This window comes from Saccoglossus kowalevskii, chromosome 5 (genome assembly GCF_978046115.1).
Source record: "Saccoglossus kowalevskii chromosome 5, keSacKowa6.1, whole genome shotgun sequence".
Classification (NCBI taxonomy): Eukaryota; Metazoa; Hemichordata; class Enteropneusta; family Harrimaniidae; genus Saccoglossus; species Saccoglossus kowalevskii.
Window position 1 is genome coordinate 38,160,045 of NC_140645.1, and position 17,299 is coordinate 38,177,343.

The 17,299-nt window shown below is 33.5% G+C and overlaps 1 protein-coding gene across 2 annotated transcripts in view; it reads left to right on the forward strand.

The window, feature by feature from the left end:
• Window positions 1-17,299, forward strand: part of LOC100375955 (TBC1 domain family member 23-like) — a 35,121-nt gene that overhangs the window by 11,250 nt on the left and 6,572 nt on the right. For both annotated transcript variants that reach the window (XM_085499397.1, XM_078007452.2), the window contains exons 2-11: window positions 364-472; window positions 5,965-6,070; window positions 6,588-6,792; window positions 7,624-7,747; window positions 8,359-8,483; window positions 9,768-9,918; window positions 11,087-11,224; window positions 12,777-12,872; window positions 14,778-14,948; window positions 15,427-15,469. In XM_085499397.1, coding sequence (XP_085355523.1) covers window positions 364-472; window positions 5,965-6,070; window positions 6,588-6,792; window positions 7,624-7,747; window positions 8,359-8,483; window positions 9,768-9,918; window positions 11,087-11,224; window positions 12,777-12,872; window positions 14,778-14,948; window positions 15,427-15,469 — 1,268 coding nt within the window. The remainder of the gene's footprint in view (window positions 1-363; window positions 473-5,964; window positions 6,071-6,587; window positions 6,793-7,623; window positions 7,748-8,358; window positions 8,484-9,767; window positions 9,919-11,086; window positions 11,225-12,776; window positions 12,873-14,777; window positions 14,949-15,426; window positions 15,470-17,299) is intronic.

Here is a 17,299-nt window from a genome sequence, read left to right on the forward strand (position 1 = left end):
ATAGAATGTGTGTTCATCAGAGATTTTCTTCATCTTGACAACAAAAGTGATTTAGGGACATGTACATGTATACTTGAAGCTTATTGAATAAATCACTTATAAATTACAAATAGCATTACAAGGCTTGAACTTCACAGAAGCATTAAAGGCAATTGCCTCCAGGCCCAAGGAATTTTCAGCTTCTCTCCATACTATCATTTTCATGAAATTTTGCCTGGAAAATGGATGCCCTCTCAACTCTGAAATTCAGGCCCTGGTTTTGCAATCTGTGGAATAGTAATAATGGTAATGCAGTACAGATAATTTCCTCATAAGACCAACTCTATCCTCTATTAACTCTCCATATTGTTTGGTGTATTATAGGCATCGTGAACTGGAAGAGGCCCTTATTGAAGGATGTGACTTTGGCGCTCTGAGAAATATTTGTAAAGGAAGGAAAGTTCCTGATAAATTCAGGTCACAGATATGGAAGGTGGGTGTGTTATATTACATTGAGTCTGAGAAAGGGCAGAATACACTGTAGCCTCGCTATAACGAACTCTTTGGGAGACATACAATTAGTTTGTTATAGTGAAATGTTCACTATAATGAAGTACATAATACATTGGGTTTGTTGTGAGAGGGAGACACGCTATGTGTTCATTATATCAGGAAGTTCATTATAACGGTGTTCATTATACTGAGGTTACAGTGTATTAGCAAACTGCCTATCTTTAGTCTAGATTAGCGCTTGTACATAAAGACAGGAAGTGACATAGACGACAGCAGTTGTCTTGTATTCATGTCTGCTCAGGATAACCTCATTAAAACAAAGACTGCTGCTCGATTATAAGTTACCATAAAAAATATGTTATAATTACGACTACCATATAATTTGGTATAACTTATGATGCATAAAATGGTCACATTACCGTGAGTATAAACTGCTTTGTGCAGGCTTGTACAAAAGCCACAGTTCAGTTCAAGACTCCATAGCTCTCAGCAGATCTTGTCTTTTCATCCAATTATAATTTTTAAAGTGAAAATCAATGTCATCAATAATTCCAATGTGAGGCATATTCAGCCTGATTGCTCAGCTTAATTTAGATACATGGTATTTTGAAAGCAAAATAAGCTAATGTTAAGCCACCTGAAATGTTTAACACTTGAACTATTCAGTATATACATGTATACAATGTCTGTACGTTATTTGCATAATACATTACATTTCCCAAATTTTCTAATTGTGATTACCCTGGTTTTCATCCTCAAATTGTTGTGTATGAACTAATATTGTTGGACAATATTATTGCGAATCCATAATAACTCGGCATACCTGAATATATTATATGCACATGCAGAATTAGATAAACCAAATTTTCTCTATTAGGAGTGCACTCAGGTACATCATAGGTGTATTTTTAATGGGAAAAAAGTAATATTTTAATGATTCTGTATACAACACATGTAATTTTTGTATTATAGGTGCTACCGGTACTATTAAAAATGGTGCTTATATTAGAGCAAATACAGTACATGTTTTATCATATTTGATAACTATTTAAATTTTCTACTCTCTGCTAAATACAGACTATAATAACCATCAGTAAATTTCCTCTGCTAGGATTTTTGCAGTTTGATGATTTAATTGCGAAAGTCACTGTCAAATTTTACTGTGCAAAAATTTGTCATTGTATCTTAGTGAATAGTAATCATTGTAATTGTTGTGAGAATATACCATAAATATATGTTTGCTATTTCATAAATGTCACTAAACATTACATAATATGTTATGTATGAAGGTATTTGATTCAAACAAAACAAAATTAACAAAAATTTATAACTGTTGTGGTGTTGAATTAATTTAGCAAAGATTATGTATAGGTAATAAACTGTTTGGATTCAGAACGAATCACCTAAATCCACATATACATTCTACTGTGGAATACTTTATTTTCGCTGGAATTAATTTTCGCTGAAAAGGCTTTCTGGATGTTTTGTATGGAATTTATTTTCACTGATTTTTGATGAGTTTAATGTGAAATATAGGAAAAAAGGTATATTCGCTGGATTTTATTTTCATGGAATCATCCCTTCAGTGAAAATAGCAAAAATAAATTCCAAACGAAAATAAAGTATTCTACAGAATATGAATTAATTGACAATAAACCATTTCACAACATTCTGTGGTTGCGTCACTTTTCTCTTGATAAGTTCTCGCAAACATGACAAACCCTAATAAAATATAGGTACCTCAAATAACCAATACAGACAGGATAGTATTATTTGGGTTGTTGTGTTTTATGCACAAGCTATTCTGAGTATAGGGATTAAGTATTTGGTAACATATGGCATATAGATTGCAGGCAAATCTGACATGTTAGTACCTATGTCTATGCATTTATTACCATATGTTGGTGTTATTATTAAATATAGAAATACAATATCAATTTTTTTCTGAAATAAATACCATTGTGACTAAGTGAAAAAGATTATCATATTATAATGTGCATCTCCAATAGATACTTGTACTATGGAAGTGTATCTCTCATACATGTAAAAACATACATAAAACAAAAATTGCATTTTCTGTATGCTTGATTTAGCTGGCTTTTTAAACAGCTGCTCGAAGAAATTTTAAAAACTATACATGTAGTTATTTCAGCCAAAATATACACATGTTAGTAATTTGATAATTTTACATTGGATAATTATGGTAGAGCAATTTCTGTATTTATTGTTATGGATTGACCTCTGTGTGTGCGTGCGTCCGGTCCTATATCTTAGACATGCCTTGCCTAATTACATTCAATCTCTACATGTACATCATACATATTATTATACATATGCACATCAATTTGTTTCACGATCGGATTCAAGATGATCGAATGGCAGCCATTTTTGTGCTGAAAAATTATTGAAATCAAGCATTTCTGGAATTCCGGAACTGGATCTCAGCTGTTTACAGATGGATTTTGTTCAAACTTGATACATACATTGGATATTATGGGATGCATGTCATTTTGCTTTTCGGATCCGATTCAAAATGGCCGACTGGCAGCCATTTTGTTCTAATGATTGTAGTTCTAGAGCCGAACATGTATTCCTGACATGATTTGATGTTCAAATTTTATATATTTGTTATACAGATGTATTGGTTTGACGATCTAATTCAAAATGGCTGAAGAATGGCCGTTTTTCTGCTAAAAAATAATTAAAATCCAGCATCAGCTACTGGATCTATATCTCTGACATATTTATGTTCAAACTATATTACTATAAACAAAACTTAAATCTTAAATTTGATAACTAATGGACTATCCCATGCATGATTTGGCATATATGTATTTGCCTGCTATGATAAAAGTGGCAGTATGGAAAAAACATGAATTTCAACCCCTGTGTCTGTCAATTCTTTGACATCAGATCAGGATGCTTGTTTGAACACTAAATGAAATCCACTAAAATTGGGCTGAAAAATCAAACATTTATTTAGCATGACAGTAATAAACTTGCAAATTCTTAATGTACAGTGTACTAGGTGGTATTTTGATTTTCAAGTAGATTTGATGAATGGCAAGCTGATTGAAGTTCTCAAATTCGCTTACCGGTAATCTCAGTATTTAACTTTTAACTTCTTTTACATTTTACTACGCATTACAATACGTAGTGAGATTTTCAAATAATGTCAAAGTTGTCATTGCATGTACCGTATTTGTTCTATTAGTAGTACACAAGTCACTGACATAAGACAATGATCTAACTATTTTTTAATATTGTATTTGCTATAATAGAATTTTGTTATAATAGGTTACAATTACGAAACAGGTGGTATGCCTGTTTTTTTTAAATGTGTTTTTTCTTTATAAAAAGTCTCGCTACTGCAGATGCACTTAATATAGCAACTACAGTATGATTTGAACGCAACTTTCATCAATACTGCCACATATCTAAATTGTTCAGAATATAACGCCTTGTATTATTGACATTGGTAAATACTACAAAGAATAATTTAGTTTAAATTATTGATGACAAGGATACTCAGTTTAAAAATTGTTATGGAATTTTTTTAAAGTTTTTATGGAAAATCAAAGCTATCTGATTGCTAGTGTGCAGGTGTAATTGTTATGACACCAAATCAAAATTCAGTTGCATTAGCAGTATTTCTTGTCACTCATGTCTGTCTGTAGTGTGAGTAAAGGTCATGAAATGAACTTTAAAATCACAGCACATTTGAGTCCTATTATATTGTTAGTGTTATAAATGGTGTAGACTAATAGATGATGATTACTCTCTCTTTGTCAACTGCCACAACAAATTTACCTTTTCTAGTCAGTCTATATAAATAACTATTCACATGATCTGCTCACTGGTAACACCTTGAAATACCGTGAATGACTTTATTTTAGCTGATATTTATTTTTGATGATTTACCTCTACCCAGTATTCAGCAAAATATTCAAAGTACCTACCTACATATGTAAATGTAATTATTCTGAATTTTTCTCAGTGCACAATCTGATTGATTGTGGGGTTATTTTGTTATTTCTTTCCCGTTTTCATTATTTCGATGTCACTCTATTTTTTCTCTCTGATCATGAAATCTCCACATATTCAAAAAAAAATGAAGTGACACTAAAAATAATGAAAAAGGGAAAAAGTAACAAAATAACTGAACAAAGATCTTGTTTTAATCAGATTGCTTAATGCATGAATTATCAGGAACTTAATTTACCCGAGATGCCAACAATAATTATAGTGTTTTGTTGAATCTGTCTCATCTTGATTTAGATTGCATCAGTCTTAAATCTCCCAAAATGATTGATGAAGTGATTTGCTACAAATTTGAATCACAGAGATTATTTAACTTATTGAATTCCATAACTCTTGCCAACATTTTGTACATTTTTAGGTAACTTTCTATAATTTTGAACCAAGTCTCCAAATTTTGTGAATAATGAATAAAGTTGACTTTGGCACACATAGGGTTAAAATTATCATAAGGTCACATAAAATGAATAATTTGTTTCTAGTTAGCGCAAAAAAAGTTTTGAGGTAAAAGTCAATTGGTTTATAATCACTCACAATATTACTGGAAATGTTGCAGATACAATTAATGTAATCTTAATGTTTGTGTCAAAAAACATTTCCCACAAAACTAATCTAATTCACAGAGAACAAAAAGTAAAACAAAACCAAATGAATAACAAAATAAAAATAGTTTTTGGTGGGGGTTAGCAACTTAAAAAAAAAAAAAAGCTGCATTTCAGATAGTGCTTAGCAGTAGGGGGTGCAGATGACAAGTGTAATAGCTCAATTTGTTAGCTGCTTATATTTACATATTCTTATAAGATGGTGTTGTAAATTACCTTTCTGTCTGCGTCAATCACTTCACCTTTTGACCTGCACAGTAATTAGGTGCTAAATTGAGATAGTACATTAGGCAGCTGAACTGCGGCATTCCATGGTGATTTCTGTACATATTTCAACTCATAGTTAACAACAATTGTGGATCAGTGCCACAAGTCAAGAGCTTTTTGAAGGGAGAAAAGGGATATTGGAGGAGTGTTGTCTGATTCAGTGAAAGAGACTGGTCATGGTGAATGGTAATACTTCACTGCCAAAGACAGCATTTAATAATAAAAATTAATAAAAAGAATGTTTGATTGTACTTGTCCCCGCATTAACATAGGTCATGTCAAATGTCCACATACATACCTGTATTGCTTTCATTCAAGATGGCTGACTTGTTGTTATTTTATTTGTAAAAATGCATGAAAATAAAGTATTTGTACCATAATTTCAGACACAGATATCATTGATAATTTTAGCATTTTTAAACCTGCATAATTTTGTCCATTTGTAGCTTGTGTCTGTTTGATCCAAAAATAACTAAGAATTATAGAAAAATACATGAAAGTGAATATTCAAAGGGTTAATTGTGTGACTCATTGTATAAATATTCTATGCATTTCGTTATTTCAGATTTGTTTGAATGTTGCCGGTAAAGGAGACTCATTGGACTCATTTGATGGCATATTTGATATGACAGAGCAGGACACACTTAGAACTGATAGCAAGGATTTTATTGGTAAGATTTTCCTGCATTTATGCTTTTTTTTTGTTATTTTAGTCACTGTTCGAATGCAGTCCAAAAAAACGACTTATAGACATCAATGCGTGCAAACGTGTGTTTGCGTGTGCGTCCAGACATGTATCTTAGACATGCCTGTACCGATTACATTCAAACTTCACACATACATTATACATATATACAACAGTTTATTTCACGATCTGATCCAAAATGGCAGCCATTTTTATACTGAAAAATCATTGAAATCAAGCTTTTCTGGTATTCTGGAACCGAATCTTGGTCGTTTACTGATGGATTTTGTTTAAATTTGGTACATACATTGGACATTATGGGACCTTGATGCATGTCATTTTGTTTTTCAGATCAGATTCAAAATGATCAACTGGCGGCCATTTTGTTTTAATGAATGCAGTTCTCGAGCCATATCTCTGACATGCTTTGACTGATTATGACTGATATATCACATTTTATAATATAGTGATATTTATTCAAGTATACTTTTTTTGATTTGCAGATAAATTCAACAACTCAGAAGAAGAAAAGTTGTCGCTTGTGAGTGACTTGGAATCTGTAATTACGTTTTACTGCAAATCACGGGATTTGACGTACACAAGTGGCAATGGCTGGTTGGATATACTTGGTGCTTTTATTGCCTTAAACCTTGAACGATCAGATCTTTATAACTGTTTTTATGCTGTTATGAGTAAATATATTCCTAGGTAAGTAAACATACGTACTCAGCCTAGTTAAAATACAGTCTATGCATGAACTATGCAGATGAGTGCATATAATATTGCAGTATAAAAGAGATTCAAACTGCTAATACCGTAAAAGTCCTAATATAAACCGTGCTTTATATTAAAATGTATCAATTTAAAAAATTGGGGTCGAAAGCTAGAGTTTGGGGTGCAGTTTATATTACAAACATATTGCAATCACTTAATGGGCGTGGTCATTTTTTCTCACAACAAATGCAATACACCGTATAATCTGTCGAATAAGCTTCACTCTAATTTAGGAAGAGTGAGACCCTAAAATAGGCGTCATGAAATGTTGAAAAATTACCGTCAATCATAAAAAAATACTTAATGTAATTATTTCTTCAGCGAAAATAGCGAAAAAGTATTTTACAGTAATTTATTCTTTTCAGAATTTCATATTGGTGTTATCAACTTCTTTGGATCAGATTTCCTCTAACAGTAAAGCTGTATGTAAATCACCCAGTGATGCCAATTTGTCAATCACTGGTTCAATTCTAACTTGGCCACTTTTCATTGGCTACATTTGTATATCTGGAAGTACTAAAATGAAACTAACTGGGACTATGTTATAAAATAACTTGTTATTCATTTAATGAATTTATTCATGTCCAGATATCAACTTGAAGCGATTAAAACTAAGTAAGAGAACCTTAAGGTTGTACTTTCATAATACAGAATGAATGAAGTCTGATTTGTTTCATAATCCCTGCAAGATTATGAATAGCAAGTGTTGTACTCACAGTAGGTGAGTGAGAAAATAATGCGGTATTTATATATATTTCATTTCAGGGATTGTAAAAAAGACAGTAAAGCATTTAGTTTATTCAGATTATTATTATTATACCATGATCCAGAATTATGTAATTTTCTAGATACAAAACGAGTAACTCCAGATTGTTATGCTAGGCTTTGGGTAAGTCTTACATGCTATTATATGTATTTGTGGTGTGTAAAGGGTGGTAAGTCTACCCTCTTGTGTCTGGTGGCACTGTGCTTCTTCCTAAGCTGATACCGTAGTTGTCTGGGTAAGCACCAAAGGTCCTGAACATGGATAATTGGCCAAAAATAGGGGTGGGCATATGGCCGGACATCCCCTGCAAAAAAAACGAAAAGTCGGAAAAATTGACGACACGCAAATCGAACTACAACAGGGAAAAGAATGGCAAATGTAAACATGCAACGAAAATAAATGAACAATATGCACATTATAACGTGCAGCACTGAAAGCAGAACCTGAAATTACCTATTTTGCTATCACAGATATTTCACATTTTTCAAGAATTGTTATTAGAATCACAACAAACTGCAAGGAAGTCAACTGTTAATATAATGAACAAAAAATAGGTTTACCTAGATAACCATGGTATAACATTTTGATAACATCAAAAGGGAGCATTCCTGGGCCTAATTTTGTGCAAGTGGATGTACATGTAATTCTGTAATTTATCACATATAATTAGAGACTTGTGTAGTAGGAGTTATGTTCTGTATCTTTGTACTTACTGAATGATATTTTCATTACAGCTTGGTAGTTTATTTACTAACAGTTGTACATTATCGGTTGTACAAGCAATGTGGGATATTTACGTACAGCAAGGGGATCCATTCCTTGTCTTCTTCCTATCATTAGTCATACTTATCAATGCAAGGTAAGTAGTCATCAGCTAATACCAATAGTTTAATGGTAATCAGGGTCTGAAGTTCATTTGAAGTGGTGCCCCCAGGGCTTGGTTCACCTCCCCCCTAAAGGCCTTTGTGCCCCTTCCAGCCCTTGGTCCCCCATTCCTATAAAGCCCTTGGTTCTCCATTCCTCTAAAGCCCTTGGTTCCCCCTCCTCCTGAAGGCCTTGGTTCTCCCTCCCTCTGAAGGCCTTGGTTCTCTCTCCCTTTGAAGGCCTTGGTTCTCTCTCCCTTTGAAGGCCTTGGTTCTCCCTTCCTCTGAAGGCCTTGGTTCTCTCTCCCTTTGAAGGTCTTGGTGCCCTCTTTCCTGAAGGCCTTGTCTATATATATCTAATATTTATTTTAGAATTTCAATCAGTCTTTGAAAGATTTTAAGACATTTTGTCTTGAAAATTGGGTGCACTGAGAATGCTAAAGCTCAAAATTGGAGCAATCAATGTCAGTGTACATGCATGTGAGGTATATTTGTGGATATTAAGGTTTGTAAAATAAATTGTCTTGCCAACTTACTCTTTTTAGATCCTGCAAACTGGAACTTTTAGATTGACCTCTTGACTTCTGTTTTTGTGCATGTGACATTCAAACTTCACAAATACAAGTACATCATACAATTATGTTTGTTTCATGATCTGATTAAAGTTTGCAAATAGTGACAATTTTTATGCTTAAAATTCATCAAAATCAAGTATTTCTGTAGTGTATGGGTGGATTTCAATATACATTTGACATAATGAGACCTTGGTGCATGTCAATATTGGATTCAAAATGCTAGACTGGCATTCATTTTGTTTTAACAAATGCTGTTCTCGAGCATATCTCTGCCATGTCTAATCATGTTAAAACTTTGTATATACATCATACATCATGTTGCACATTCGTTTGACGATCAGATTCGAGATGTCCATCAAACAAATTGTTTCTTGTATGTAGTGTGGACCGCTAATTTTGTATTTTTGTTATTATTTGGTTTGAGCTTTAATATTCGCTGCCAACCATTACAATTTCCTACTTCTGAATTCAACGCTTTCAGTGTCTTACATTACAAAATACACTGCTTGTTTGGTGAGGAAATCCTAGAGGGAAGTTATAACAAACATCTACCATTCTTTTTATTGTGTGTGTGCAAAACAAAGTGACATCATCCCACATATTTATACTGAGAATTAACATTAAAATTAAAACAATTTGGATTACGAAATCACATAAACCATATCAATATTCCCATAACAACGTCTTTTTCTTCTCATTTTGTAGAGAACATATTTTAGCTTTAACAGAAGAAGGTAAACAAGCCATCATTACGAATATTTCATCATTTCCATGTCAGCTAGAAGCAGATGATGTTGAAGATTTCTGTACATTAGCACAATATTATGCATCCAAAACACCACAGTCTTTTAGAAGGGTAAGCTAGTCTATGTACAAGTATATAAATACAGGTACTGATTAAAGCTTAGGCCAAAAAAAAAACAAAAAACTTATGTTGCCCTCAAGTTGAAAAATTTGGTCGGTCGGTCGGATTTTTTTTTTTTTTAAATTCGTGAAAACTAAGAGTATTGTAAATAGCCAAGGTATAGGGACTTCATAGTATTCGGAACATGTCAGAGAAATACAGATCAACCCAAGGTTCAATGTCGCCACTTACAGGGACTCTGGGGATCAAACAACGGTCCGGGATCATTAATTTTTAGAGGAAACACTTTTTTACTGCTTAAAATGGTGAGTTTTTAATAGTTTGGCCTATTAAAAAAAAAAAAAAAAACGCGATCCGATATTTCATATTTTTCGGTCGGTCGCTGAGGGCAACAAAACCTTTTTTTTTGGGCCTTGTACACACTTAAGCCTATGCAGTAGTCATATTAGCCAGAATGAACCAACAATGATGAGAATTTTGCCAGAAAGTATCAAGAATGGAAGAATACAGTCAATACAGAAACTGTTGAGCTTGTCCATGCGTTAGAAAAATGTACAAATAGTGAATCATAGTCACTTGATAGTTATGGCACAAAATTGACTTGTACTACTTGATGTTGTTTATATGCTGTATGGTTGATAGCTGCATAAGAACCAAGTGAATATATATATTCTTTGCATTTAAAACAGTCAATTTAAAACCTAGAAATATATATATATACAACATTAATCCAATAACACTTTTTCAGTATAATTCAACATATGGTAATGATTTCTGTATTCATTCTGCCATATTACTGGTACCGTTGGTATATTTACCTTTAGATTGATACATTTTACCACAGAATATAAACTGTATACACAGGAATGACAGACACTACCAAGGTATTCACACACATGTATGCTATATTTTCACAAAATGATTCATTTACACACTGAAAACAAAGAATAGAGATCATTTATTAGCACTAATTAGAAGGCTATAGAAATTAAGAAAGAAAAATTCCCACAGTGAGAAAATGTCCACCATTTTTTATCTTGTTTTAAATTTTATTGGCCATACAGCCAAAAAATAAATGTCAACTTCTATTCAGTTCTGTTCCATACAGTGCTATATTCAGAGCATGTGATACTGAAAATGAAATGATTTGTTTTTCCAGGAATATCAATCCATCTTTGGTTTATCCATTGCTAATATACGTAATGATGAAGCGGCATCTCTCTCTCAAGCATTGTGCTTACCTGTGTCAATGTCAGAACTTTTACAGACCAATCAACAATCAGTAACAACAACAGATGTAAGTAACTTATTGATTCCATTTTATATCAAGTTTTTTAGCTCCGCTGTCGACTTTGTCGAGCGGAGCTTATCATATGAGTGATTGTCCGTCGTCCGTCGTCCGTGTCAATGTTTTACTTTTTCGACTTCTTCTTGAAAACTACAAGCCTAAATGCTTTGATACTTGGTGTATATGTACCTTGGGTAGACCTCTCTTAGGTTTGTTCATTTCATGTTGATATCTTTAATTCTCTAATTTTGGTGAATATTTTTGTCATTTTTGGTAAAAACTGATATTTTCGACTTCTTGTTAAAAACCGCAAGTGCAAATGCTTTGATATTACATATATAGGTACTACATGTGGACCTCTCTCAGATTTGTTCATTTTGTAATGATATCTTTAATTCTCTAATTTTGGTGAATATTTTTGTAATTTTTTGGTGAAAAGTGATATTTTCGACTTCTTGTTAAAAACCGCAAGTCCAATTGCTTTGACACTACATATATAGGTACTACATGTGGACCTCTCCCAGATTTGTTTATTTCGTGATGATATCTTCAATTCTCTAATTTTGGTGAATATTTTTGTCATTTTTGGTAAAAAGTGATATTTTTGACTTCTTGTTCAAAACCGCAAGTCCGATTGCTTTGATATTACATATATAGGTACTACATGTGGACCTCTCTCAGATTTGTTCATTTTGTGATGATATCTTCAATTCTCTAATTTTGGTGAATATTTTTGTCATTTTTGGTAAAAAGTGATATTTTCGACTTCTTGTTGAAAACTGTAAGTCTGATTGCTTTGATATTACATATATAGGTACTACATGTGGACCTCTCTCAGATTTGTTCGTTTTGTGATGATATCTTCAATTCTCTAATTTTGGTGAATATTTTTGTAATTTTTGGTAAAAAGTGATATTTTCGACTTCTTGTTAAAAACTGTAAGTCCGATTGCTTTGATACTATTCATATTGTTCATTTTCTAATGATGTCTTCAGTTCTTTAATTGAAATGTGCATTGCTAACAGCGGAGCTATCTCAGCCGATAGGCTGCTTGTTTATACTTTTTAGAACCTTCTTAATTTTTAGGATTTTTTTTTTAACCAGTTATAAATAGTGGTTGCTCCAATGTTTATAGAACAGGGCATCTTACACATCTTAGGCTGTTTATTCTCATATCGTATTTATATTTGAACCACATTTAAATACATGTACAAGCATGCTATGGAATGTAAAAACTTGTTTTCCAAAAAAAAGGAGTTGAATTCATTGGTGCTTATGTGACCTGTGTATTATGATGCAAGTTTGAAACGTGGAGTGAAACCTTGAATCCATCAGATATGCTCAATTTACACTCAATGAAATTACTATATACTGCTGTAATTTCACAGTAGAAAAATATTCAATTTTGTAAGTCTAAGAAAATTATTGTACAGGTAGTTGTGCAGATTTTGTGAACACTCACTTATAATGAAATCACTGACATTTCAGGTGGTGACAATTTGACAGAATGCTTTTCATGTGTGTCTTTCATTAATAAGTTTATCTATCCATATTTCTGTAGGGCGAAGGTGTAAGATTTTTTGTTGTTGATTGTCGTCCTGCTGAACAGTATAATAGTGGTCATTTACCGATAGCCTTTCACTTAGATGCAAATCTGGTAAGTACTAATGCATGTTGAATGCTGCCCATCATTTGTTGATTTTTGTGGATGATAATGTACATTTTAGTATATTACGTTTTCTAAGAACAGTATATTTAGTCATATGGAAATTATTAGCTTGGTTAGCAACAGTTTATATATTGTATTGTACCCACAGTACTATAATACTGTTCCAAATCAGAACTATTGTGTCCAATGAGAGAAATGTAGTTATTTTAAAGACATTGAAATTTTTAAAGTTAGGTAAAAGTGAGGGAGTCGTCACCTGTGCATACGGCCATAGCATGACCCTTTGTACTTTTGCATTATCGTCACTTGGGACTCGATACCAGCACCTAAACAGGTGATGATCCCGTCGCTTTAAAAACAAAAGAATTTTCAAGGTCACATTGCGGGGGTGCTATAACCATGTCACTCATGTTACCCTTTCCAGTAAACCCTTGTACTCTTGGAACTTCAATCTGTCACTTTTCATAATGCCAAATTTGTTTTCATTTTCTTTCAAAAAGTTTGGCAGAGACCTGTAGCCAGTGGGAAATTTTTTCCATTTGTTCAAAATTTAGGAAGAAATTTTACAAATGTTCACAGTATTACCATTTTTGCTCTATTAGAAGCACACTTTAAAAAAAGACTTTAGAAACACTTTACGCAATTTTCATAATGTTATGTGCTACTAATAGAGCAAATACAGTACGCCAACATTTAAGGTAGTAAACCGACTGCATTTAAATAGTGAAACAAACTGCACATGTTAAATGGTTTCCTTACTCCTAAAAAAGTTAATATAATGCATTGTTGATAATGATAGTAGTTGAAGACAAACCCAACAAATAGTTTTATTTCCTTAAGGTAGAGATACAGTTTACCTGACAGGTATTTTAATTAGTTAATTAGGAAACCAAGATGACCTCCCTTGTCCACAAAACTATATATTTTCGGAAAGCTTATTGTATGAATTTTAAAATTTTGTTAGTATTTTTTCTTTATGGACACTGTAGTTTGAAATATGCACAAAAATGATAATGTTTGCACCTGTTATCTATATTTTAAAATCGTTTTTTGAGTATGTTCCACTAATCACAATTTTAACAATTTCACTCCCAAGTGTCCACGAACCTGCATCTCTACCTTAATCATGCCTCTGGATCTATGTGTACATTTGACGATCATATCATGTAATCTCTATTGCAGAAAATCATGAATAAATTTACAGGGATGGGATGCCCATGTACCTCACTCTTTCTGTTATCATGTGTTATGCTGATGTGTTTTAATTACCATATTGTATCTTCTGATGTTATAGTAATGTCAGGGCACAGGTCAACATGCGTGTTTGTTAGTTAGTTAAATGCATAAGAATATGTATCAATACATTTCTACATTTAGATTTATTCATCTAATGTTATCTTTATAAAAAGTTTAGATTATACTAGTTTATTCATAGTTCCCTATTAACTGAGGAAATTACCCTATTATTTCACTGTTAGATCGTTTACATGTTTTCTTATATTAAGAGTTACCCCCTATGAGAAATGGAATCGACCTCAAACATGCTAATTATTATGCAGTGTTACCCATGATTCCTACTCTCGATGGATATGGCGGTCATCAATGGAGTCCACATTTGAATTTAGTTCATAGTTTCTCAAGTTATTCACCTATTTGCCCCTCATCAAGGGCATTCACAGTTTTAATACAGAAGTTTGTACTACTGCTGTAATTACTGGTTGAAATGTTCAGCGTTCTACCCATGAATAAAGAAGTCATTAAGACTTTCTTTTGAACTCGATCACTTGAGTCTGCTGTATGTTCTGTGGAGATTTGTTAAACATGTCGATTTATTCGAACCGAATTCCCACAGCCACAAGTAATGTAATAAAATGATCATATTATTTGTTTCAGTTATTAGAACAGCCAACTGAGTTTTCCCAAGCAGTAAAGGCATTATTTGCAGCACAACAACAGGCAATTAAGGCACAATCTCTTGCTGGTGGTGAACATTTATGTTTTATGGGTAGTGGTAGAGAAGAAGAGGACCAGTACGTACATATGGTGGTAGCACATTTTTTACAGGTAAACCCCTTCATTACTACAGTAACAAATGGCTCCCACTACCTATTTTCCTATTACTGAAAAGCCTAATTAGTCCCCGGCGAACGTATTCTGAAACGGGGACTTATGTTTTGGGGTGCGTCCGCCTTAATCTTTTCACCATCAGACGTTCTTGCCCAAATTTTCCTGCACTTTTATTCAACAATATTTCTGGAAAATAACCCTAATTTTAGAGCCAACAGACAAAATTTTAGTCTATTTTCAGTTTTTTGCGGAAAAAATACTTTTTACTTTTACTCAAAATTATTTTTCTTCCAACCTTCTGAAGAAAAGTGCAGACTATAAACAAGACTATTTTTTGATGAAGAGAGGGAACCGGTGGTGAAACGATTAATTCAATGATTTATAGAGAAATTCTGCATAGATGCCATGTACTTGTACCTATACTACTCATAGTAGTAAGTTAAGCCTAATCTCTACTACATTCTATTTTTTACAGAGAAAAAGCCAGTATGTTAGTATGGCGGCCAAAGGATTTAGCTGTAAGTAGATCAACTGACATTTGTAAACATTGTCAACAAAAACTATAACTTTACCTATATAACCAGACATTTTAGACAAGGTATACTTCAGTATATCATTATACAAGATATCTACCAATGTACTTATCCGGGTAAGTGCCCATGCCTGAACAAACACCCACCCCCCACTTTTGACACAATAAAGAAGTTGCGGTCATATCCGGTGCATACGCCCAGGGGGTCTTTTTCTACACAAAATAAAAAATAAAAATAATATTTTTTATTCGTTGACTGTGGTTGTATTAACAGTTGACTTTCTTGAAGTGTGTCGTGATACTTATAAAAATTGTTAATTGCGTAAAACAAAGGGTGAACGCAAAATAGCTGTGACAGCTTTCTGCCTTCAGGGCAGCGCGTTCACTGTTGATTTTTTTCAGAATCATAACAGTCAGCAAGTCTATAAAAATAAATATTAAAGCAGAAACGGAAGTTCTCTTTTTGAAATATGTCATGGCTCTAAAAAGGGCCGGCCGTTTGGTTTGTGCTTTCTTAGAAACGATTCAAGCAAATCGTATAAGGAGAGCCGCTAAGCAAGTGTTGCACTCGTTCGGCTTTAGCGTTGTCGACAGTGAAAACAATGTTGCAATATTGTAGCAACCCGTACCAGGGAGAATGGTTGAAATCACGTTATTTTGGCTTTATAAATATTTTGTAGCAACTTGCGAATCCATAACTGGGGCCAGCAATTTTGCAATGTCATGCCGAAGACTGCCAACTTTTTTACCATCTTTTATCACCGCTATTGCATTTCTGTCATGAAAACTATTCTTCTGACGTTGGATAAAAAATAAACTTCCTATTTCAAGTCCACCGCGATATCCATATAGTGAGACATTCCAACCGCCGGAACTTGCTGAATGATAACTTTCACCGTGATTAATAAGCGTCAAGTCTGATAAGAAAGCAATGTCACGATTTGACCTGTATGACGAAATACTAGTAGTGATGTCATTCTTAGCCAATCAGTAAAGCAGATGCATAAAGGTCAAAGATGATTGCTAGAATGTAAACAAAAGCATCGTGTGCCATCGCAGCAGAGCGACCCCATTTTCTTGTCTCTTTATTATGATTAGACATAATTGAAAAGTGCCAAGCTGACAGACTGCGAAATCCGTGGATTAAAAGTGCTAAGTCCAAACTGTGTGGGACGATATCGACGAACTTCAGGAATAAGTTGTAGGGATTTTGTTTGACTGCTACAGCGACGCCAACTTGGACATTTGAGGGTTTTGAGTTTGACGAAGATGGCAATGAACGTACAAATAAAGATCTGAGAAGTTTTTTCAAACAGCTATGAATTTTTATAATTTTTACTGTGTAAATTTGTAAATTATTATTGATCTTGTATGACGGTTGATTCGTAATTTGTCAAGACCGGAAATCATTTTACACAGTTCAACCTCTGACATTTTAATTCATTTTGAGTTCACGCGTATTGGGCGTGTTTGTTGGCGGGGAAAATCCTAATTCAGATGATTTCTCACTGTCGATTTTTATTATTTCTGGTTTATTTGTCACATTATAAGCAGTACGGTACATTATTTTTGTTTTACTTCTAGTGTTGCATATTGTTCAGTTATTTTCGTTGCATGTTTTCATTTGCCCACAGTCCCTGTGATGGAGGGACTGTGATTTGCCGTTCTATTCCCTGCCGTAGTTCGATCTGCGTGTTGTCAATTTTGGGGAATTTTCGTTTTTTTTGCCGGGGATCTCCTGGCAAACGCCCACCCCTTCTTTTTGGCAATTTTCCATGTTCAGAACCCTGGGCCTATACCCGGATAAATACGGTAT